The 25,623-nt window shown below is 34.9% G+C and overlaps 3 protein-coding genes across 3 annotated transcripts; 1 reads left to right on the top strand and 2 right to left on the bottom strand.

Annotated features, from left to right (window-relative positions):
• Positions 1-1,358: 1,358 nt before the first annotated feature.
• Positions 1,359-1,937, bottom strand: LOC139430441 (uncharacterized). The gene has a single exon (XM_071197479.1). The coding sequence runs from the start codon at positions 1,935-1,937 to the stop codon at positions 1,359-1,361; it is 579 nt and encodes a 192-aa protein (XP_071053580.1).
• Positions 1,938-8,135: 6,198 nt separating this feature from the next.
• Positions 8,136-13,280, bottom strand: LOC139430440 (uncharacterized). Its single transcript, XM_071197477.1, has one exon. It carries the CDS (start codon positions 13,278-13,280, stop codon positions 8,136-8,138), a length of 5,145 nt encoding a protein of 1,714 aa, XP_071053578.1.
• A 459-nt stretch (positions 13,281-13,739) lies between these two features.
• LOC111416590 (THAP domain-containing protein 1-like) lies at positions 13,740-14,860 on the top strand. Its single transcript, XM_071197476.1, has 3 exons — positions 13,740-14,161; positions 14,232-14,297; positions 14,354-14,860. Exons 1-3 carry the CDS (start codon positions 13,886-13,888, stop codon positions 14,858-14,860), a joined length of 849 nt encoding a protein of 282 aa, XP_071053577.1. The 5' UTR covers positions 13,740-13,885.
• Positions 14,861-25,623: the final 10,763 nt, after the last annotated feature.

Below are 25,623 nucleotides of genomic sequence, written 5' to 3'. Positions count from 1 at the left end.
GTTTAAATATTAAAATAATAAACAAATAAATATAACTTCTTATCTTGCAAAATTCAATTTATAGTCGAAACCGGTTCCGTTAAAATAAATTGAATTTTGCAAGATAAGAAGTTATATTTATTTGTTTATTATTTTAATATATGACTGTATTCAGTTCTTAATTGTTCATTTTTTGCGAAGCGCAATTCCATCGTTTGAAAGATTGTACAGCCACTGAGCGAGACGCTCCCAACTCAGTCGGGGACTTTCGAAAAGGCAACCGGACCACGAACCGACCGGTAGATTCTCGAGAATTAGTTTGTTTAAAATGTTCCTCGCACTACTGTTCGACAACGGAGAGACGCGTCACATTCCCAGAGTCGTCTTCTTGTCGCCAAAATCGTTAAATTACGTCAAGAAACTCGCGATCAATGGAGCACTGAAATCCGTACGAATTTGTTTTAGCATCAGATGATTGATTGGAAAATACACCAGAAAGGATCCATCCAAGAGAAGTTTATTGTGCGATCAAGAGACTGTTATTACTGAATAAAATTGAATGCCAAGTATTAAATCGATTTGTCTTTCTGACGTGTATTCAGGATCTGCTAAAGTAAGATCTCTCAATTCGGAAGGCAAGTCCATACAATTTTTCTGAGGTAAGTATGAAGTTAATTTTGGCACTAACGCTTCTTCATCGAAGGTAATAAATGGATTTAATCGCGAAGACAACTGCACGGATACTACACCGTTAGAAATACAAGTGCGATGTGATCCAATACCAGCAATGGGGATGTTCGCAGAACGTCGCTTAAGTTTGAGTCGCTGCACTAAATTTTTTCCGATAAAGGAAACTACGGGTCCCTGGTCAATCAACGCGGGAACCAAAACAGCATCTCCCCGAGGCAAAACAATTCGCACCAGTGCGGTCGCGAGAAGCACCGAAACACGAAAATGATTTTGGCTATGATGGCTTCCATGCTCATCGTTGAGAGTGATGAAAAATTAAAAATCAGGTTAACGATGATATAATTTTATTATTCGCAATTGGTGCTACAATGTTCTACGAAAATGATGATCGAGTTGATGTTTGTGGATGATTTTGGTTGAGTGTCTTTCGTGATGAATGGACGCTTTTCTGCACGCTGCTGAGGGTTTCGTGAAAGAAAGTCTGAACATGAAGCGATGTAATGTGCAGCACCGCACAGATAGCAACCGGAACTTGAAGTCATGGCGTTGTGGGACTTAAAATTGGTGGGTTTATGAATCGTTTGTGAAGCTTTCTTTTGGTGGTTAGTGATAGGAAGTTTTTCTATTGCTTCGAGAGTGTATATTCGACGAATAATAAATTCCTCAAACTCTTCGAACGTCGACGGATTTCAATAACTATTGATAGATTTTTCCCAATCTTTGGCTGTTTCTCCATCGAACTTTCGAACTAGTAAATAAACTAAGATATAATCCCATTGTTGAATTGGACATCCCAGCGCCTCCAAAGCTCCCAAAGCTTCTTTTACCTCGCTTATGAGCCGCTTTAGTTCGGTAGCTGATTCGGTTCTGATAGATCGAGCGGATAGTAATGTTAATTGAGTATCTATCATAACGCGTCGATTTTCGTAACGTTCAACGAGTAACGACCACGCGCGGTGAAAATTATCATTTGTAACCAACAAATTTTTAATAAGTTGAGCAGGCTCGTTAATGACACTTAACTTTAAATATTGAAACTTTTCAACATTTGAAATTTCCTCGTTAGAGGTGACCATTGAGTAGAATAAATCGCGAAATTCAGGCCAGTTGCCATAATTGCCATCAAAGGTCGGAAGTTTAAGAGTAGGTAATTGTCTCGAACGCGAATATGATGGCAATGCACCCCGTGCGTCTGAATTCGGTGTAATCGGTCGATCCGGTAAAGGGCTGAGAATGAGCAGCGCTACTGCTGATTGAACGCAGCGCATGGAACCTGATGAAGTTGATCCCTTTAACGGGTGCAACGATTCAAGAAGAAAATTTTTTGCGGTAATGTACGTTTCTTCGCAAGCAGCAAATAAATCATCCGAAAAATAAACCGTATCAGAGTACACGCCTTTAAACGAAATTAACTTTTTAGGAATGGCATAAAATTCGTTCCAACTCACTTCTAGTCGCTCTAGACGACTTTTAAGGTTACTACTTGTCCAGTTAGCTTTACCAACTTTTTTAGTATTGTCCACAACACGAGAAATTATACTATAAAGATCGTTCTGTTATTCGAAAAGTGGATTTAAATCGAGATTTTCTTTGCTCGTAGCCATTTTGAACGTCAATGAAAGTTTTTATTAAGAATAAACGTAACGAAAAAGTCACTTCGTACCGCGAACGAAATTATAAACGAAAGAAAAAAGAGAATACCACTTAAAGTTAATCAAATCAAAAAAAAATCGAAAATAGAATCAGCCGGAGCCTACGATATTCCAGGCCATACTGTAAGGCCGCGTTTATATTGGCGAGCGATTAGCGATGAGCGTTGAGCGGTGAGCGATGAACGTTGAGCGTTATAACGATGAAGTGTGTATATTAAGCAGAGTCGTAGCACAGCTTATTTAGTATCAGTACCGTGGTAAACATGCTACCGAAGTCAGTGCGTTTGCTGTGGTTATTAGAAAATCCCATTTTATTTAGAATGATTATATTAAGGAAGCGGAAGAAAAGAATTGGAGTGCATTACCTAAACAGAACTCGTTTGACAAACGGTGAATTTCACCAACTGTACTATGATCTACGAAGAGATCCGTCTAAATTTTTCGAATTTTTACGCATGTCTATTGACACTTTCGATTATATTTTGATACGAATTAAGGACAGGCTTCGGAAGAAAGTAACTAATTTTAAGAGACCCATATCTCCAGTAGAAAGGCTTTATTTAACATTAAGGTAGGTACACAAAAATAGTGACAAGTACACTAATATTTATTGCATAAAATTAGATGTATAGAGTAATTCTGCAGACTCAGAATCTTCTATTGTTATATTTTCCCGGGTCAAGCCGAAACATGCTATAATTTTCGTCACATTGACTAATTGGTTGATATTGAATACCTTTTCCCACTGTTAAATTTTCGCCAGAGTTTGTATGTAATCTAGGCTGGGATCGTACTTGATCGAAGTTTTCATTTCCGTAAAGTTGAAGATTTGTGTAATTTTCTTGACGTTGAACAGACTGCATAGTGTTTTGTTTGCGTCGCACGGCCTCGGTGATAACTTCTTGAATTTTTGCTCGCACTTCCAATTTTTCTAAACAGTCCATGTCCGTAAAATAGGGCAGCAGACTCATTAAAAAATGATAATCGGGGTTACCTGTCATATCAACATCTTTCTTAAATTCGTGCTCTAATAAATCTAGTTTCTTTTGCTCTAATTCCAAGTAATATCTGTCGATTTCGTTTTGTGCAGGTCTTTTCTTATTACGACATGTTGGTGTTGCGAATGTCTTTCTTTGCGTTGTACAAGATGAAGAACGTGAAGAGCTAGTTGATGGTGATGAAGGTACATGTTGTATGGTATCTGACTCTTCATTATTAACGTTTTCTGTAGTTTGTTCTTCATCCTCACTATCGGTGTTCTCGGGTTCCTTCGAGAGGTTGCCAGTTGTTGTACTTGGAAGCATGCTATCTTTTACAAATAGCATCATATCAAAAAATGGCCATTTTGACTTATAATTGTCATTTTCTGAGCCGGAGCGTTTTTTCGGAATTTTATGCAGTTCAACCCGAAACTTATCTTTTAAATTTTTTCACTTCCCCTTCGCAGCTTGTCCTGGAAAGAATTTGTATTTAATTAGTTGTTATGATATTTTAGGTTCTTGTCTACAGGACTCTCATTCCGAAATTTAGCAACAACTCTGAGAATGGGAGTTTGTACCGTTAGCAAAATTGTTCATGAAACATGTGAAATAATATGGAATGAATTTGTTGACGAATTCATGCCAGTTCCTAGTCAAGAGCAATTACAAACTGTAGCAGAAGGATACTACAGACGTTGGAAGTTTCCAAATTGCGTAGGGTCAATTGACGGCAAGCACTGCCAAATAAAATGCCCACCAGGAAGTGGTTCTCGCTATTTTAATTATCTGAAGTATTTCTCTGTGGTTACTTATTTTGTTTTTCATTAAATTTAATTACCTTGCAACATGGATAATCACAATATTTCTCTGTGGTCTTACAAGCAGTAGCTGATGCTGACAAAAAATTTATCACAATCGAGGTTGGCGCCAGAGGAAAGCAAAGTGATGGCGGAATATTTTCATCTTCGCAACTCTTTAATCTACTTGAAAATACGGTATTTAATATGCCGCCAGACAGAGAACTATTTGGTACAAACATTAAAGTACTTCATGTTTTAATTGGTGACGTGGCATATCCGTTGAAGACTTATTTGATGAGACCATATCCTTCCAGAAATCTCGATCCCGTCAAAGAAAACTTCAATAATCGCTTGTTAAAAGCTAGAAAATGCATTGAATGTGCTTATGGCATACTACGTGCTAAATGGCGTATCTTAGGCAAGGATATCGAAGTTAGCCCAGAAAAATAGTAAAATGTACGTGTATTTTACATAATATTGTGAGACATCGAGATGGCAATAGTGACTTACATTACTGTCACGAGGTGGTACATTATTTTCCAGAAAATCAGCGTGAAACAGAATGGTTGCCACCTCCTCAAGAAGGACACGGAGGAGCTCGTAGAAGTTCAGCACGAGCGAAACAGATACGAGAATCTTTTGCAAATTACTTTGTAGATTTTTGAACGACAAAAAAATATACGTGTATACTTGTACATTTAAGTGTTTTTTGACTAACCTGATAATCCAATACATGTGCCAACATCTCCCCATAACTTTCTTGTTATCTCCGTTTTTTTGTAATCTGGGTGTTGATCATTCCATAGTACCGGTTTTGTTTGCACTTCCGAAATTAATATTTCACGACAACTATTCGAAAATTTCCCTCGAATCTCAGGGTACGATTCTTCATCTCGGGGTACCGCTCAGTCGTGTTTTAACTGTCGAGCTGATAGGTAGTCGGAGCGTCCTCACAGTTTAAACGTTAGATATTTTCAGGGTTTTTTCTGTAGGTTTTCTACGTCTTATTTAATTTTTCATTTTTGTTTTTCATCAGATTTTCCTCTTTTTATAAAGAAAATTGTGTTTTTAATTAATATTTTCTCAGAGTTAAGCTTATATTCGTTGCCGTCTATTTTGTGGTTGGGTTTTCCTTTGTTCTATTTAGCATTTCTTTGTAATTTTTTACATCGGTTTTGTGCAATATATTTTTAAATAATTATACAAAAATCATAAATAATAATAATTTTGCAGAAAATAGTAGGAAAGTAAGAAAATTTAATGCCACATAAAAACAAATATTTTTTTCTATCCACGTAGAACGATGAATGTCTTCTTAAAACGGCTACACTGCTATAGTCCGTCTTTGTCATTGTAGTTTATACCCCGAACCCCCACCATCACAGTACGGCCTGGAATATCGTAGGCTCCGAATCAGCGCGTAACTACTCGCACGTGCGTAAGAACCCGGCATAAATTCCGCGCGTGGATAGAAAAAACCGGCCGAAGATCCGGCTCGAAGGACCAAATGTTCGAAGCACTTGCACTTATGTTCATAAATTAAGGAAAAACTTTTGACAATAGACATTTTTGGCAGAGCTCAATGAAACCACACGAAAACTGGTACACGAATGAATTTGTTTCTACAAGAAGACAAGTTGAAGTGACAATACAAGTTTAAGGATCGAGACGGTCGACAACGAAGACGAAAAACCAAAAAGCATAAACGAAAATTACATAATAAAAATAAAAATGAAATTTTTAACAGACATAGAGGTTTGTTTAAGTATAGTAGATTACCCTTTGGTGTGGCTTGTGCTCCGGCAAAATTCCAGCGCACGATGGAATTACTGTTTAATAAAATGGATGGTGTATGTTGTTTTATGGACGATATCTTGATCACTGGTCAATACGATAAAGAGCATTTACATAGATTAGAGCAAGTTTTTGAAACTTTGCAAGATTGCGGATTGACGGTGACGGGGGAAAAATGTTCTTTTTTTGTACCATCAGTTTCATACTTAGGTTATGTAATTGATAAGAACGGACTTCATAAACCGATGAATAAAATAAAAGCAATCACAGAAATCCCGAAACCAAATAATGTCATACAATTAAAATCATTCTTAGGAGCAATTAATTATTATCACCGTTTTATGCCAAATATACCAAATATGTTACACCCATTGTATGAATTAATTAAAAAAGATGTTCCTTGGTGTTGGAGTAACGAATGTGATCAGTCATTTTCAACAATTAAACAAATTTTAGCTTCAGATCAATTTTTAGTTCATTATAATCCAGATTTACCAATTCAATTAACAGTTGATGCTTCAGAATTCGGGTTGGGAGCAGTACTTTCCCATTTTTATGAGTCAGGAATAAGACTCATAAGACCAATCTGTTTTTCGCCCAGAACTCTTTCAAAATCTGAGAAAGCGTATTCACAGATAGACAAAGAGGCATTAGCGATTGTATAGACAATAAAAAGATTTTATCAATATTTATATTGCAAAAAGTTTATTTTGTTAACAGATCACAAACCATTATTTTCTATATTTGGTCCTAAGACAGGAATACCTACGATGACAGCTAATAGATTGCAAAGATACACATTATTTCTATCTGGTTTTGACTTTGAAATTAAATATGTCAAATCTTCTGAAAATGTAGCTGATTTTTTGTCACGTATACCCTTACCTGAAACAGAAAAAGAAGATGATCTATGTTACTATATTAATTATATTGCAAATAATATGGATATTCCTATAAATATTGAAACTATTCGTTCTGAATTACAAAAGGATTCAATTTTATCACAAATTTATACTTACGTTAAGTCAGGTTGGCCTGCAAATTGCAATGATGATATTAAACCATATTTTAAAAGAAAAAATGAAATAAATATTGAAGACGATATACTCGTCTAGGGTTGTAGAGTAATTATTCCTGAAACTTTACGAAAAAATGTATTAGATGAATTACATTTAAATCACTTTGGAATTGTTAAAACAAAGAGTCTAGCTAGATCGTACATTTGGCGGCCTTCTAAAAAAAATTTTTTAGCATTGTTTTAATGGCATGTGTAGATGCAAATTATAAGTTTTCAATGGTGGACATTGGTGCTTATGGTTCCAATCATGATGGCGCTATATTTAGGGAAAATAAAATAAATAATTGTCTGCATAAATCAATTTTTTTCTTAAAGCTAAATAACATTCTTAAATTTAAATTTTTAAATTTATATTTACAGTTTAATTCTGTATAAATATTGGTTGCATACTTGCAATGATAACGTCGGGTACGATAATTAATTAAAACATGCGTGTATATCAGCGTTGAGTTTACCTATAGTAAAAACAGTGATTTTGCCCAATCTTCTCAAAGAAATGGACGTAAGTAATGAACGTTAAAAAATTTAGCGCCTACAACTCAGTACCTACTAACGAATAGTCTCCAACAATTCGGTATTATTCTCAAAAGATCATTATCGATTTTTTTCTATTCAAGAAATAGTTGCATATATTATATGCAACTTATTTTACGTTTCTTGTAGTAACGTGTCAAGGTTCATTGAGTCAAGGTCCGTTGAGTATTGGTTGTTTATACAGTATGGTTACTCAACGGACCTTGCGTTGAGTATTGGTTATACTGTTATACAGTATGTTTCAGCGAGATATACTATATTTACTGGAGTGCGTGCTTTGGACTAAAAAACGAGCCGGTCGACTCGACGACTTCCCCCACCCTATAACGGCAAGAAGCTTCAGTTCCGTATGTAACATATAGGTGTTAACGTGTTGTGACGTGTTGTTTAAGCGAATAAAGATTGCATTAAATACATTTTTTTATAAACTTGTTTCGTAGCTCAAGTTGGTTAGGTTCTTTTTAAACACTCCCTTTCGTTTCTTTGACTTTATTAATCGTTAACAAAATAAAGATACACTTCTAAAAACACTGCTCAGCTCTACGCTTATTATATATGTCTGCTATGTGAACAACACACACACGGAATATATCTCATGCACGCGTCGCCCAGCGGCACGGTGGGTTGCCTAAACGCTCGGCGCTTCGTTCTCCCCAACATACTCCCCCGCCTTGGAATGTTCCATTTCAACACTCTGTTTAGGAAGTGGGCAGACATCAGTTGCTGCTCTGACGTAGGTTTTTCCTTGCACCAGAACGGTCACTACTCTTCTTCGCTTGTCGCTGCCGGGATGAAATTTGAGGATTCGTCCCAGTGGCCAATGTTGAGATGGTGAATTTACTTGCCTTACCAACACGATGTCACCCACATCCAATTGTGCGGTATCCTTGGCCCATTTCCCTCTTTGTTGCAAAGTGGTGAGATAGTCTCGCTGAAACTGCTTCCAAAACAGTTGCTGAAGACGTTTTAATTTTTCATAACTTCGTAATCGGTTTGGCAGTTCGTCTGATATATCCACCTCAGGAATCGCGTTAATTGGGCTACCGGTCAAGAAATGACCAGGAGTTAAAGGTTGGAAATCGTTGGGATCGGTTGAAAGCGGATATAAAGGTCTGGAGTTTAGGATACCTTCTATTTGACACAATAATGTCGTAAATTCTTCGATCGTTAATGTAGCTCCGGATGTTACTCTTTTAAAATGTCGTTTAAATGATTTTACCGCTGATCCATGCAAGCCACCAAAATGTGGAGCACGTGGAGGCATAAATTTCCAAGTTATAGAATGCATAGTCAAGAAGCCATTTATTAAATCATCCCGAAAGAATGTTGTAATGGCTCTGTAAGCTAATTTCAATTCTTTATCAGCAGCCACAAACGTTCTGGCGTTATCTGAATAAAGCTGCTGTGGGAGACCGCGCCTCGCGACGAATCGTTTTAAGGAATTTAAGAATGTCTTACAGGTCAAATCCGAAATGAGTTCCAAGTGAACAGCCTTTGTTGAGAAGCAAACGAAAACACAAACATACATTTTCAGCATTCGTCTGCCGCGGTATTTAGTTTCTTTAACCTCAAAAGGACCAGCGAAATCCAGTGAAGTGCATTGAAAAGGTAAGGTTATCGCTGTTCTAGTTTCAGGTAAGTTTGCCATTTTTAATTGAACATGTTTCGGCGAGTATTTATAACATGCAATGCAACTTTGTAGGACACGTCTAACGGTATTCCTCCCAGATATTGGCCAAAAGGACTGTCGAATAGCAGCCAAAGTGGTTGACGCTCCTGCATGAAAATGCCTATTGTGCTCTTGCCAGACAATTAATCTCGTTAATGGGCAGTCTTTTGGTAAAAGTATTGGATGCTTAAAATCATACGGTATGTCAGCATTTTTTAATCTACCACCAACGCGTAACATGTTATTGGAATCAAGAAAAGGTGACAATGACCTTAATTTACTCGACGTGGACAATCCACCCTTTGTGTTCAGTTCATTTATATCGGACCTAAACTCACGCTGTGCCAACAATATAATTTTTATAAATGCTTTATTTATTTCATCAGAATCTAGGGGTCCAAATTTTCTAACATTACATGGCTGTGATGCGTTTTGTTTAAATCTCATTACGTATGCCATCACTCTTTTTAATTTGTTGAGTGATGAAAACTTAGTCAACAAATCATCTGTTCGTTCACAAGTAAGTGTAACTGCTTGCCTCCTTTCTTCTTTAGTTTCGGTTGTATCAACATCATAATCTACCTTCCAGGTTTCAGGAGAATCATACAGGAATTTTGGACCACTCCACCATATAGATTCATTTAATTTGGTTATGTCATTAATGCGTGTTGGAATATCGGCAGGATTTTCTCTTCCTGCGACATGGTACCAATCAGTAATCTTGCTGAGGGCTTGTATCTTGGCCACTCTATTGGCAACAAATACCTTCCACCTTGTCGGATTTCCGTTAAGCCAGTTTAGTACTATTGTCGAATCAGTGAAATAAAATAGTTTGGAAATGTTATAGTCTAGATCATTTTTTATACGGTTTACCAATTTGACTAATAGTAATGCACCGCATAATTCCAAACGTGGGATTGAAATTTTTTTCAATGGTGCTACTCTCGTTTTAGAACAGAGTAGAGAAATATTTATGCTACCATCATCCGTAACGCATCTCACATAAACGGCCGCTGCATATGCTTTCTCGCTGCTATCGCAAAATGCACAAAGTTGAACATCCACAGGCTTGTTCACAAGTACTCGTCGAGGAATGGAAATTTCCGAGACGGAAAGCAATTGCTCCTTTAAACGGTTCCAAGCCTCAACAATAAACTGCGGTAAATCGTCATCCCAGTCCAACCTCATTATCCACAGTTGCTGTACAAATACCTTTGTTTGAGTCGTAATAGGTGTTACCAATCCCAAAGGATCAAATATTTTGGAAACACTTGCTAGAATAGTTCTCTTTGTCACTCTTTCAGTTGGTTTGATACTTGCGTTAATAATAAATCGTAGAGTGTCATCTGATGAAGACCAAATAACACCTAAAGTTTTGTTATCTGTCTCGTCTTTAATTAAATGTTTATCATTAGCATTTGTACTTGTACATTTCTTTAAGATCTCCATACAATTGCTCCCCCATTTTCTTAAATTGAACCCTCCACTGGTTAGTATTTTGGATATTTCTTCTTGAAGCTCTAAACCGTCTTCTAATGTGTCACAACCTGTGATAAGATCATCCACGTACATATCCTTTATTATTGCTCTTGCTGCCAAAGAATGCTTATTCAAGTCTGAGTTAGCCAAGTCTGTCAAACACCTAGTAGTTAAGAATGTTGCTGGTGCAGTTCCGTAAGTAACAGTACACAATTTGTATACTCCAATTTTGTCCGTAGGTTCGTTTCTCCAAAGAATGCGCTGAAAATCGCAATGATTCTCACAAATTCGTACCTGGCGAAACATTTTCTCGATGTCAGCAATCAAAGCTATTTTGTGTTTTCTAAATCGTAACAATATCGAAAACAACTCGCTCTGTATTGTGGGTCCTACCAATAACGTTTCGTTTAATGATAATTTACCTGGAGTTTTTGAAGAGGCGTCGAATACAACTCTAAGTTTAGTTGTGGAGCTGGATGTTTTAAAAACCGGGTGATGGGGAATGTAATACGAATTTTCTCCTTTAAGCTCCTCCAAATTGTCACTATTTAAATTAGTAATTCTACTCATATGCCCCAACCTTTCATATTCTCCCATAAACCGTTTGTAATCTTCCTTCAGAATAGCATTGCGACCCAATCTTTTCTCCAAGCCTTGGAATCTATTTAAGGTTTCTGCTAGGTTGTTTCCCAACTGTTCCATCTTTTCGTTAAAGGGCAATCGCACCGTATAACGTCCATTATCATCTCTTGTGGTAGATTCAACAAATTTTTGTTCGCATTGCTCCTCTTCTAAAGACAGCACTCGTTCAGAAGGACATTCATCTAAACTCCAAAATCGTTGCAACTGATTATGCAAGTCTACCGGGTTACTTACACTTAAATGGCAAGAGTTCATTGTTTCGCGGTCTAGGTGTAATCGGCCAGTTATCAACCACCCAAACCTGGTTTCTCTTAATACAGGACTGTTCCTTCCCAGAGTTATCTTCCCATTAAGAAGTAGCTCATAGAAAATCTCAGCACCAATCAGCAAATCGATATCACCTGGTGTATGCCAATTTCGATCAGCTAATTTCACACCCTTAGGAATTTTTAGATCTTGTTCATTTAGCTTTATGGTAGGAATTTTTTCAGTGATACGATTCAATATCAAAAACTGTAGGTTCACTTGATAACTAGTGTATTTTGCTTGTATGGTCAAGTTTGTTTGTTTGGATACCTGAGAGGTAACTCCATTCACACTGGCTATTGTTATTGGGTCTATGGTTGTCTCAGTGACGTTCAGTTTTCTCGTGAATGCCTTCGTAACATAATTGGTATCGCTTCCGTTGTCAATAAGTGCACGTGCTTCAACCAATTCATTTCCGTTTTTTATGTAGACCGTGGCAGTCGATAAAATGACATAAGTTCCTCTGTTAACAGCATGAGAGGTAACGGCTGTCCTTGGGGCTTCACTGTTCTCATTTTCCAAATGGAGTAAGGTGTGATGTCGCTTACTACATTTGAAGCAATTTCGCTTCGATTTGCATTGCTGTACAGTATGATTTAAGTTTAAACAATTTGTACACAGTTTTAGATCCTTTGCTAATCGTATTCTATCAATAATAGCCCTCTTAAGGAAAATTTCGCATTGAAAAATGCTATGGGAGGCCTTGCATTGAACGCAACTAATTTTCGTAGCTGTGACGTTTGTTATCGCACGTTGTTTGTAGGGTTTGGAATAGTCCTTGTCTAAAGTTTTATTCGACTGAGCAATAGTTTCCAAAATTTGGCATCGATTTTTGATAAAATCCGTAAATTCGTTTAAATTGGGAATATCCTGTGATACTGATTGTTCCCATAAACGACGCGTGTTATTATCGAGTTTTTTCGTTAATAAATAGACCATCGGAACATCCCAATGTTCTACCGGTAATTTTAAAGCTTTTAGCGCTCGAAAATGCTTCAAAAAACCGTCTAAGAATTGTTTCAATGACTTCGGTGCATCTTTTATCACGTTTTCCAACTCGAAAATTCCGCGAACGTGGCTGTTAACAATGATTTTCTTGTTTTCGAATCTTTCGTTTAATAATTCTAAAGCGACCGGATAATTTTCACTTGAAACTTCTAATGATTGTATTACTTCTGCTGCGGCATCTTTCAAAGATGATACAAGATAAATAAATTTTTGCACTTCAGAGAGCTTATTGTTCTCGTGAACCAATGCGTTGAAGGAATCTTTAAATTTGTACCAATCTTCATAGTTACCGTTAAATTCAGGTAAATTTATTGTTGGCAAACGTACGTTATTTGTATCTAAATTACTGGCAAAGTTGTTGTTAAATGTTGACGTGCTCGTATTAGCTGATAATTGTACCGTTTTTTGTAATATTTCTTTAGCTTTGCTGACGTTTTTGTAGTACGCATGCTCAAACTCGACCCGCTCGCGTTCGTTATTAGGTTCATCGACCTTTAATTCCTCGATTTGATCTTGTATTATTTCGTATTCGGAAAGTACCTTTAGGTGGTTTTCCAAACGTATTTCTAACTCCGTAGCACGTGTTTCGTCCGTGCTAGCTATGAAGTTAGCAAATCGTGTTAAGGATGCTTTTAACACAGCACGTTTTCTAACTAGTTGATCCGCCATTACAATGATAACAGTAACATTAATCGTCGAATGAAGGTTTTTATTTTTTATTTAGGATTAGGAAAGTTTAGGAAGATCGGTACTTACTGTGCCGCCCCCGTGGTTCTAGACAGTTGTCGCCTTTTGTTGTCTTCTCTCCGTTCTCGAACGCCTCGCGTTCCGTGTCGTTTGCTGAAGGTAATCTTCAACAATCCTGCTCGAAGGACCAATGTTTCGTAGCTCAAGTTGGTTAGGTTCTTTTTAAACACTCCCTTTCGTTTCTTTGACTTTATTAATCGTTAACAAAATAAAGATACACTTCTAAAAACACTGCTCAGCTCTACGCTTATTATATATGTCTGCTATGTGAACAACACACACACGGAATATATCTCATGCACGCGTCGCCCAGCGGCACGGTGGGTTGCCTAAACGCTCGGCGCTTCCTTCTCCCCAACAAAACTTTTTAATATTGTGTTTAAATTAGTGTGTTATATAAATGTATAAAGATGGTAAATTCTTGTTCTGCATACGGATGTACAAATAGACAGTCAACAGGAAGTGGTTTACAATTTCATCGGTAAGTTACAATTTTTAGATTCAGGTTTGTGGTAATATTATTATATATGTATAAATGTTCCAGATTTCCATTAAATACGCCTGGAATTTTAAAAAAATGGATAAAGGAAGTACGCAGGAAAAATTTTAAGCCAACAAAGTATAGTTTTCTATGTAGTGATCATTTTCTTGACACGGATTATCAAATACGACCAGGTGCCAGCAAGGGATGGCTAAAAGAAGATGCATTTCCTTCAGTGTTTAAAGGATTTCCAAATCACCTTCAAAAACCTCCTCCATCCAAAAGACGTTTATTCTCTAGAGTAATTGAGAAAGAGAAAAAGGTAAATACCATTTATATTAAAAATATGTTGAAAATTAAAATATGAATTAGTTTTGTTTTAATCTTTATAGGCTGATGATATTGAGAACATGCCAAGTACAAGTACTACACCCGACTTATCTGAGATATCTGAACAGGTAATTCTTTATTATCTGTTATCGAAGAGATCACAAAATTATAAAATATTTTTCAGAATGCAATGCAATGTGATGTGGGTATTCAGTGTATTATTCAGTCACCAACTAAGATAAAATTGAGACGAAAAATTAAGATCTTGCAGCAACAAGTAAAACGTCGGGATGTACGAATCAAAAGTTTGAACAAATTACTTCAAGAAATTAAAAAGCGTGTCCCAGCTTCTAGTGATGTAGTAACCCTGTTGGCAGAGCAATTTAGTGGGTTTCCATTACACATGCTATTACATGACCGTAAGAGTAAAAAAGTTAAAAGTTCTGGTGTGCGTTATAGTAACAGCATGAAAGATTTTGCTAAAACTTTGTTTTATTATTCTCCAAAGGCTTATGCATATGTTAGAAAATTATTTACTTTACCCCATCCTTCGACAATTAGGAATTGGATGAATAGTTTCCAATGTGAACCAGGTTTTTTAACTGAAGTTTTAGAATTTTTGAAAATTGAACTGACTAAAAATATTTGGTTGCAAGACTGCTGCTTGGTGTTCGACTCAATGTCGATTTGAAAACAGCTTGTATGGGAACCGGTGAAAGGTGCTTATGTAGGCAATGTTGAATACTGTAACACAGAAAATATGGAGTTAGCGAGTGAGGTGTTGGTTATATTAGTAGTATCAATGACGAAAAGATTTAAATGTCCTGTAGCCTATTTTTTTGTGAATAAAATTAATAGTAGTTTGTTGAGCACACTTTTAGATTCTGCAATTAGGAAATTAGATGACATAGGTATAAGAATATGGAATGTTACATGTGATGGTGCACCCGCAAATGTACAAAGTTTCAAAAACTTAGGATGTAATTTTGATGTAAACAGTAATAGGTTTAATTGTAAATTTACCACCAGTACTTCTTTAGAAGTTAATGTAATGTTTGATGCATGTCATATGCTTAAGCTTGCCCGAAATACTCTAGCTGATAAAAAGATTATTAAATCTGCAAACGGAGATGTGCAATGGTATTTCGTAAATGCCTTAAATGATTTGCAAAATAGTATTGGATTGAGATTTGCTAATAAACTAACTTCTCGACATGTTAATTTCAGAAATAGTATCATGAAGGTGAAATTGGCAGCTCAGACTTTGAGTAGTGGAGTGGCTGATGCCATGGACTATTTACGGAAAAATGGGGACCAACAGTTCCAAAACAGCGAAGCTACAATTCATTTTATTAGAAATATAGATCGTCTTTTTGACATTCTCAATTCTCGTAATCCTTTTGCTAGTGGTTTCAAGAAGTCAATACGTGCTTCAAACATTAATACTATTAAAGCCGTCTTTTCAGAGACAACTAATTATATAAAAACTTTAAAATTAGACAATATTCCTATCTTTCTAAGCGGAAGGAAAATGTTTGCAATAGCATTTATTGTGAACATGCAGAGTACTTTAGACATCGCATATAAAGTATTATATAGGGAAGAGAATCCTTTAAAATATATTCTCACTTATAAAATGTCACAGGACCATCTTGAATTATTTTTTAGTTGTGTTCGTGCCAGAGGTGGTTCAAACAACAATCCCAACTGTTTACAGTTCAAAAATTGTCTCAGACAATTGCTTTTCACCAAGAATATTGCGATTGAAACTGGGAATTGTTGTACTTTTGACAATTATGATTGCCTGCAATTTAGATCTGAAAAAAGATCTTTGCAAAATGAAAATGAGCAATCAGAAGACGAAGAAATTATGAAATATGTTGGACTTACTGAAAATATTAATTTATGCCTGTATGCACAGGATATTTTACATTATATAAGTGGATATATTGTAAAAAATATTATAAATAATATAAATTGTCAATTTTGTATTGACCTATTGATATTAAAAAATGACAGTCACCATAATTATGCAAAAGAAAACTTCACGTGACATGTGAATAGAGGCAATTTAATTTTACCATCCAATGCAGTCTATTTGATTGTAAAGGTGCTCGAAAAATCGTTCCAAGCTGTGGTGCTTAAAGAGCACCATTTAAAGAATGTCAAATCCAACGTTATTAAATGCGCCAAAGAAAATATTTGTGATAAGCATTCATTATTTTTCTTCCCAAACATGCATCCGATAAATGTTGAATTCGGAACACCATCGCATGAATATACTTTGTTCCATTTAATAGCCCAACATTTTATAAACATAAGAGCTAATCATTAACTATAATAACTTAAATATGTATTATTTGGTGTTTTTCATCATTATTGAATAACATTATTTGAATTACTTAGTAAATATTGAATAAATTCATGCTGAATTATATCCATTAGTTAGTACTATTTTGTATTTCTTGCCGTTATAGGGTGGGGGAACATGCTGGCGAATCGGACCGTTTTCTCGACCAAGCGAATATCGTGAGCACGTACTCCAGTAAATTATATAGGTGTTCATTTCAAAACTTTCCACCTCAATTTCTGTAAATCCGGAAGTTTAAAAAGAAAATCGCTGAAATAGGTAAAGAATAAAACCAAGGGGGACAACTTTTTATGCAAAAATTGACTCACTCACTTCAACCCCCCGCCGCACCGTCAATCAAATTTTCGAAATTTTTTTTTTTTCGTTTTTTTTACATGTTACATGTACTTTAGGTCTTAATAGACTGGGAGCTGAAAGGAATAAAGTCTTATGTACTTTCTAGTGCCAATTGTACGCAATAAAACAGTACTACAATTCTTGTGTATTAAATATCATAAAATGCTACAACTTTAGATGAAGAAAATATATTGTGTTCCACTTTTTCAAGACAATGCGTTGTTGCTATCTTGAACAGTATAGAAAGGTCTTCATTTGGCACTTTTCTAATTTTTAAAATATTTTTGCAGAAATACGTAATAAGCACTTCTTTTAAAGCTAATTAACACCTACTTGAAGTTACATCCAAATGTTTTAACATATATATCTTGCAGAAGACGCAAGAAGAACTTTTGTCGCTAGAATATTCTTATTCTTTGAGATGTGCTCTATATAACATGATAACCACATCTTGCTTTAACTTGCTCCTTACCAAGATATTAGCGATCAAAGATGATCAGTGACTGAGTGTGTTATTGGACCGTTTTCATATAAAATGCTTATATTCTTTTTCTTAAAAGATAAATCTTGTATATTTGGTGTAAACTCGCATAACTATAATAGAATATCAGACTTAAAGTTTCAGGCATATCTAACAACCGGAAGTGGTTGTTAGATACAGTGCGGCAAAAAACTGAAACACTTGAAATATCTACTTTTTTTATAAGTATGAAGGCTTCACGGCCGGGGTTAATTGAACTAATATTAGAACTAAAACTAGAACTAACACTAGAAACTTTCGGGTTTTGCCGTGCGTCTTTTAAGAAAAGGTTTGGTTTTCGGATGCCATGGTGCAACCTTCTTCAGAAACACTCGGAACCAGTTTTATTAAATGTTATTTAAAAAAATTTTTTTAAATGTTTGGATAATTATCCAAATGTAAATGTAAATTCTATATTACATTGTAAGTGGGGGTTTGATGGTAGCGGATGTCATTCGACTTATAAACAAAAGTTCATCACAAATGCAGAGGGAAAAGATGATTCGCTATTTATGTCTTCCTAGTCTCATTACGATTGGAAGACAATGATAATAATATTGTATTGTGGAAAAACCCCACACCATCATCTATACGGTTTTGTAGACCGATTAGATTACAATGGGTGCATGAAAAGCCGCTCTTATAAGCACCGAAGAAAAATATATATTTCAAACCAAATAAGTTCCCTTCAGCCATATACCTCAAAATGTGTAAGTGTTAACTTTTCTCTTTATTTCACGATGGTGGATGGCAAGGTATAAAGTCTTCGTTTTCTTAAAACTTTATTTGAATTATTAATACATGTTGTAGGTCTGTAATTCTTTGATGGGAATTTGATGGAATCATCTGGAATGGAATGTTATTTATGCAGAGCAAAAATTTCACAGATGAACGGTAGAGCTAGAAGGTTTTAAGTTTGGTTTGTCTATTCTCCTTGCATACATTCGGTTTTTTGTGTGTTTGCTTCACATTTCATACAGATTAGAAATTAGAACTTGGAAGGTGTCTGGTTCATACGTACTTTTACTAAATTATCATCAGAGATTATTGGTATGACAATTTTATGGTAAGCACGCATGTACTAATCACTTTATACTTCATTTAAGGAATTGACGAGGAACTAATACAGCGATTTGGCGTTGTTTTGGCTGCAATAAACAGTGGGTACAATATTAATTGCAATGAATTTAATAAATATTGTTTCAAAACTGCCGAAAAGTACGTCCATTTTATGGTTAGTACTATATGCCAACCAGCGTTCATAAAATTTTGATACATGGATCTGCAGTCATTAAAGAAACTCTACTATCTATTGGAGAGTTGTCGGAAGAAGCGCAAGAAGCTAATAACAAAAAAATCCGAAAATTTAGAGAGAGCCACACAAGGAAATGTAGTAGACTGGATACGAATGAAGATCTATTTAAAAGACTGCTACTCAGTTCACATCCATTTATAAGTAATTTTCAACAGCACATTTCTAGAAAACATAAAAAAATGAGTATGGAGACTAAAAGATTATTTATAATAGACAATTTAGAAGACCAGGAAGAAGAAAAAGATCGCAAAGAAGAAGATGAATATGACGAAGAACAAGAATCAGAACAAGAGCTATATGAGGCAGGATGCAACGAAGATGAAGATGACGAAGAATGGTCTGAAACAGAACAAGAAGAAACACATATTGTTAAGCAACGTAGATAATTTATAGAGAATTAAATTCCCTTTCCGTTCCATTTAAAATTTTCTACTTTCTCGCCAGTGAAAATGGAGAAACAATAATTCAATTTTTGACCAACCTGTATAAGATACTCCGATACAACAAATGACAATCTATTTGACAGCATCTGAAGAATAATCGTACCAATTTAGACCTTTTTTGAATGAACGTTGGCTGAGATATGGAGTTTTAAAGAACATGGTGAAATTTACCAAAAAAAGTTTAGAACCAAAATAACTCGAAAACGAAAAACGCTAGGTACCAATAACTTTTATCAAAGTCAACCTATTTTTTTACGTACAATTAAATGGTGTAATAAAAACTATAGCATTCTATTTAAAATAACGAAGTTATGGTCTACTTCCGGTAGACCGGAAGTGGCAGCCATCTTGAAAGTATTTTAGATTGAAAGTTCCGAATGAACAACCCATGCTACCAAAATTTCAAAATTGTACGAATAGTGGAACCTGAAAAAGTTCTAACGAACCAATTACGTGAGACACTCTGTAGTTAAAGATTTATTTATAGAAACCTTACATCGAAGTAAACTATATAACCAATTTAGTTTAAACAATTTTGTATTTAGCTATCCTTCATGATTTAATAGCGTTGTATAAAATTTTGTATTTGTCCAATTCTAAGGACCTAAATTATATGAAAAAGTAGAATGTGACCTCAAGTAAATTAGTACTTCCTGTTGCCATATTTGATCCAAAAGTTCACAAAGTCTTTAGCATATAGTCCTATAGCCATATACCAAGTTTCAAAAAATTATCTCAACCCAAACTGCGTTAAAATATTTTTGTTCGGGTTTTTTCGAATTTAGACCACTGTGCGCCGCCAGAAACCAACCCCTTAAAAATCTTAAATGGAAGGGGTGTCAAGTGATACCTCATTTTAAAGGTCTTTTAAGGTACTACATGTTAGTATTTATTTTTTTTAAATTGATCGATTTGTTTTCGAAATTTTTGCGAAAATCTTTGTTTTGTATTTCCCGCTTTAATTAATATTAAAAACTTTAATCACCTTCTTAAAAGCAAGAATAAGTAATCTTTTATTATTAATTTATAAAATTAAATTACCATGTTCGTTTTTACAACGACCATTAAACCTAACAATAAATACTAACATGTAGTACCTTAAAAGACCTTTAAAATGAGGTATCACTTGACACCCCTTTCCATTTAAGATTTTTAACGGGTTGGTTTCTGGCGGCGGGGGGTTGAAGTGAGTGAGTCAATTTTTGCATAAAAAGTTGTCCCCCTTGGTTTTATTCTTTACCTGTTTCAGCGATTTTCTTTTTAAAGTTCCGGATTTACAGAAATTGAGGTGGAAAGTTTTGAAATGAACACCCTGTATGTATCTCGATGACTATCTCCTATATCGCTGACTCCCTATCTAAGCAATGAGTGGCGAGCGTTTCCATCAAAGGCAGACGAAATGATATATTGTTTGGCTTTGTCGCGTAAAATGTCGCGAAAACGCTTGCGTGAATCGTAAATTTTAAAGAGTTGAAGTGTTTCGCGTGTATTTTATGCAGCTTTAAAATGTAATTATTGTAGATGATTTACTTTAATTATAAATTATCATTGATGCATCAAATAAATTAGAATATATGTACTTTTGTGTGAAATTGAGGTTGAATATTGCTTTAAATATCAACTTTTTCTAGGTTGTTCATTAATCATTATATTTAAAATATAATATATTGTATAGCTACATCAATCGTATATATTATTAATTCAAATGAATTTTAGATTTATTCTTTGTCATTTTACAATGAGAAAATAAAAATTACAATATATCTAAGCCATTGTTTTATTTTATTACACATTTCGGAGGGTACATAAAATATTATTATTATTATTATTAGTGCATACCGCATATCAATCCTCATTCCTTGTGGAAAATATATTGAACACATCTATATCATGAGCTAGTGTACCATATGTACAGAGTGGTTCAAATTCGATGTCCCAATAGGCTAACTCGGAAACTATAAGAGTTAGAAAAAGAATAGCTTACATGTCATCATCTCGTTTTTCGAGAAACTGCTAATGCCGAAAACCTCATAGCGCTATCGTCTTTTGTTTTTCCCCTAGAGGCCAAAATTGAAAATATCGTAAAACCCGCGAATGTAATTATCTTGGTTATTATTATAGGTGGAGTATTATAACTAAGACATTATATGGACACTTTTTACAGAGAATTTGATGACGTAGTCAAAAAAAATTTGTCGGTTTTAGATTTTGAGATATCACAATTTTCGTTTTTTTAACTGGAAACAACCACTGATTATTCGCTTAATAAATTCGTTATTTTTTTCTGATTACAAAAATATAGGGTTTGACAGGTGTATTTCTTATTGTTTTAGAGTAAAACTAAAAATAAACTTTTCTTTTAGTGTCGTCGAAGAAATTAAATTTACAGTTTCCTGTAAATTACGGTTCTATAACTGAAAATTAAAAAAACCTATTTCTGATATTTTCTACTTTCATATTTCTGACATGTCAGCTACTTTTCTTCTAACTCTCGAGTTAGCCTATTCGGACATCGAATTTGAACCAATCTGTACATATGAATAGAACATTCGTGCAAAATAATTTAATATTAACGTAGTATTATTTAACTGTTTGCCAAACCTATCCTTTAATATAGACTCCTTCCGCTGATAGAACGAGAATCATTCAGCTTGCGCATACAACATATCAATCCTATTATTCCACGTGGAACATAACCATGATGGAAATATACCCACTTCATAGGCATGCTGGAGGGTTTGTAAGCCTCGCTAACGACAATGCCTCCATAAAAGTACTAACTCTCATTGAGATCAGAGCATCATGGTTATTTTGCACGTGGAATAACAGGATTGATATGTTGTATGCGTAAGTCGAATGACTCTCATTCTATCAGCGGGGGGAGCCCATATCAAAAGATAGGTAACGCAAATACTTAAATAATACTATTTTAATATCAAATTATTTTGCATGATTATTCTATTTAAATATACATATGGAAAACTAGCAGCTTCAGATATGGAAGTGTTCAATATACTTTACACATTTTTTTCTAATTCGGGGCCAGACTTCCAGTCGGTAGATATGTGGAGTCATCTAAATGGTAGGTTAGGCAAACACTTAAATAATACTATTTTAATATCAAATTATTTTGCACGAACGTTCTATTTATACGTACATATGGAATTTTTATTATGATTCCTCGTGAAAAATATATTGAACACTTCTATATTTTGAGCTAGTGTACCATATGTACATATAAATAGAACATTCAAAAAAAAAATTTAATATTAAAATAGTATTATTTAAGTGTTTGCCGAACCTATCCTTTGATATCAACTCCTTTCGCTGACAGAATGAGAGTCATTGGGCTTGCGCATACAACATATCAATCCTATTATTCCACGTGGAAAATAACCATGATGCAAATATACTCACTTCATAGGCATGCTGGAGGGTTTGTAAGCCTCGCTAACGACAATGCCTCCATGAAAGTACTAACTCTCATTGAGATCAGAGCATCATGGTTATTTTCCACGTGGAATAATACCATTGATGCGCAAGCCGAATGACCCTCATTCTATCAGCGGAGGGAGTCATATCAAAGGATAGGTTAGGCAAACACTTAAATGATACTATTTTAATATCAAATTATTTTGCATGATTATTCTATGTATATGTACAGGGTGTCCCAATTTTGATGTCCACATAGGCTATCTCCGAAACTAAAAGAGATAGAAAAAAAGTAGCTTACATGTCATGATCTCGTTTTTCGAGAAAATGCTAATGCCGAAAACTCCGAACAGCTATCGTCTTTTGTTTTCGGCCTATCGGCAAAAACTGAAAATTATGCGAAAACGACAATCGCGAATCTCACTTATTATCAAAGATGGAGTATTATAAATAAAACATTATATGGGCAACTTTTTACAAAGAATTCAGTGGCGTAGAAAGAATTTTTTTCCCATCTTTTATTTTCGAGATTTGAGACATAACTTTATTTTTTTAAACGGAAACCATAGTTGGCTATGACCTAAAATAATTTGTTATTTTCTTCTGATAACAAATATATATAGTTTGTGGGGTATATTTCTTATAGTTATTGAATAATTAACAAAAATTCATTTTGTTCTATCTAAAACTAATGTATGTATTTAAAAGTTAATGTTGCTATGGTGATAACCATACATACTATGATGGAACATAATGTATCAATTTTTTTTGTTCTTTCTAAAACTATTGTATGTATTTAAAACTTAATGTTGTTATGGTGATAACAATGCCACGATGGAAAACATTGGGTACGTTCAGCAGGTGTCAACAGTTGAATTAAATCAGTCAGCTAGTTGTATGAGCTTTAATACAGCGGAACGAAATCGGCTGAACAAGCAATTGAGAATTAGCAGTTCAGCATAACCTAAAACTATGGCCAACAATAATATTTTTGAAAATTTTGTGTTATTACAAGAGATAATGGATGATGATGTTGATTTTAAGGCTTATTTCATTTTATACAGTTCTGCCAGTTTTCAAAATTAACAAAAAATATTAATCCTAACCTAGAATTTCACAACCGCTGAGAAACTAAGCGCAGATTACTTACGCTGAGATATTTACTAAACTGCTGTGTAACAGCGCTGACTTAGCATATCGTTCAGCCGCGACTGCTAATATAGCAACTTAACAGTTGACACCGGCTGAACGTGCCCATTGTTTCCAATTATTGCCAAAGTTTGTAGTAGTATTTAAAAATTCACTGACAACTCTGGCATTATGTGCTGGTGCTCCGTCATATTGAAAATATATCATTTGAAACTTATTTAATGCAAATTGTCGACCAAAGGCACAATGTGCTGCCTTGATATATTGAGGTATTACCTGAGTTTAAGTTTTTATGGTAGATACTATATGCCAAAATTCCATTATCTAAAAGGGCACACCATACATTGAACCCCAATCTTCTTTGAACACTCAGAGACTTCATTGGTCCAGATGACATTTTGAACAAACAGCAGATTATTTAATTTTTCTAAATATCATCTACAAAATTCTAATCTTAGATTGACATCTCCTGCACGTAAATAATGAGTTAGGCCCGCTTTGTATGGTTTATACATATTTTTCTTTCATATTCGGAAGCAGCGGTTTTTGGGTCAGACGTCTTGTTCAATTTCTCTGCAAGATGTTGATGGATTTATCGCAAGTGAAGCCAACACATTGACTTCATCCTCTTGCAGGCCATTTTGGTATGTTTTTGCACGTGGTTTGGGGATGGACCAAAAATCTATTAAATTTTCTGCTAACCGGCTGAAGGTTCTTACGTGCGGTTGTCTTCTTTCCGAATACCTTGTGAAATATAATTCCGCGGCTAACGTCGCATTCTTATCTGATAACATATAGCATTCCATCATGTTACATTTTCATAATTTTCAAAGTTTATATTAAAGACCCTCATTCTATCAGCGGAGGGAGTCATATCAAAGGATAGGTTAGGCAAACACTTAAATGATACTATTTTAATATCAAATTATTTTGCATGATTATTCTATGTATATGTACATATGGAAACCTAGCAGCTTCAGATATTGAAGTGTTCAATATACTTTACACATAATTATCCAGTCAGACGCAAGCTTTCGTTTGAGATATAAAATATTAAAATCGGTTAAACCGTTCTTTAGTTATAGCGAATTTAATCAAAATTATTTTTTTCTAATTGGGGGCCAGACTTCCAGTCGGTAGATACGTGGAGTCATTTAAATGGTAGGTTAGGCAAACACTTAAATAATACTATTTTAATATCAAATTATTTTGCACGAATATTCTAGTTATACGTACATATGGAATTTTTATTATTATTCCTTGCGGAAAATATATTGAACACTTCTATATCTTGAGCTAATGTACCATATGTACATATAAATAGAACATTCGTGGAAAAAAATTTAATATTCAAATAGTATTATTTAAGTGTTTGCCGAACTTATCCTTTGATATCGACTCCTTCCGCTGACAGAATGAGAGTCATTCGGCTTGCGCATACAATATATCAATCCTATTATTCCACGTAGAAAATAACCATGATGCAAATATACCCACTTCATAGGCATGCTGGAGGGTTTGTAAGCCTCGCTAACTACAATGCCTCCGTGAAAGTACTAACTCTCATTGAGATCAGAGCATCATGGTTATTTTCCACGTGGAATAATAGGATTGATATGTAGTATGCGCAAGCCGAATGACTCTCATTCTATCAGCGGAGGTAGTCCATATCAAAGGATAGGTTAGGCAAACACCTAAATGATACTACTTTAATATCAAATTATTTTGCATGATTATTCTATGTATATGTACATATAGAAAACTAGCAGCTTCAGATATTGAAGTGTTCAATATACTTTACACAGAATTATTCAGCCAGACGCAAGCTTTCGTTTGAGATATAAAACATTAAAATCGGTCAAACCGTTCTTTAGTTAATGGTAGGTTA

The sequence above is a fragment of the Onthophagus taurus genome, chromosome 7, assembly GCF_036711975.1.
Source record: "Onthophagus taurus isolate NC chromosome 7, IU_Otau_3.0, whole genome shotgun sequence".
Classification (NCBI taxonomy): Eukaryota; Metazoa; Arthropoda; class Insecta; order Coleoptera; family Scarabaeidae; genus Onthophagus; species Onthophagus taurus.
This window is presented reverse-complemented; position numbering and strand designations above follow the sequence as displayed.

Excerpts from the sequence above, each read along its gene's own strand:
- LOC139430440 (XM_071197477.1), bottom strand. The coding sequence starts at position 13,280 with ATGGCGGATCAACTAGTTAGAAAACGTGCTGTGTTAAAAGCATCCTTA.
- LOC139430441 (XM_071197479.1), bottom strand. The coding sequence starts at position 1,937 with ATGCGCTGCGTTCAATCAGCAGTAGCGCTGCTCATTCTCAGCCCTTTA.
- LOC111416590 (XM_071197476.1), top strand. The coding sequence starts at position 13,886 with ATGTATAAATGTTCCAGATTTCCATTAAATACGCCTGGAATTTTAAAA. Across the intron at positions 14,162-14,231 it reads TAATTGAGAAAGAGAAAAAG|GCTGATGATATTGAGAACAT; the intron begins GTAAATACCATT and ends TAATCTTTATAG. Across the intron at positions 14,298-14,353 it reads TATCTGAGATATCTGAACAG|AATGCAATGCAATGTGATGT; the intron begins GTAATTCTTTAT and ends AATATTTTTCAG.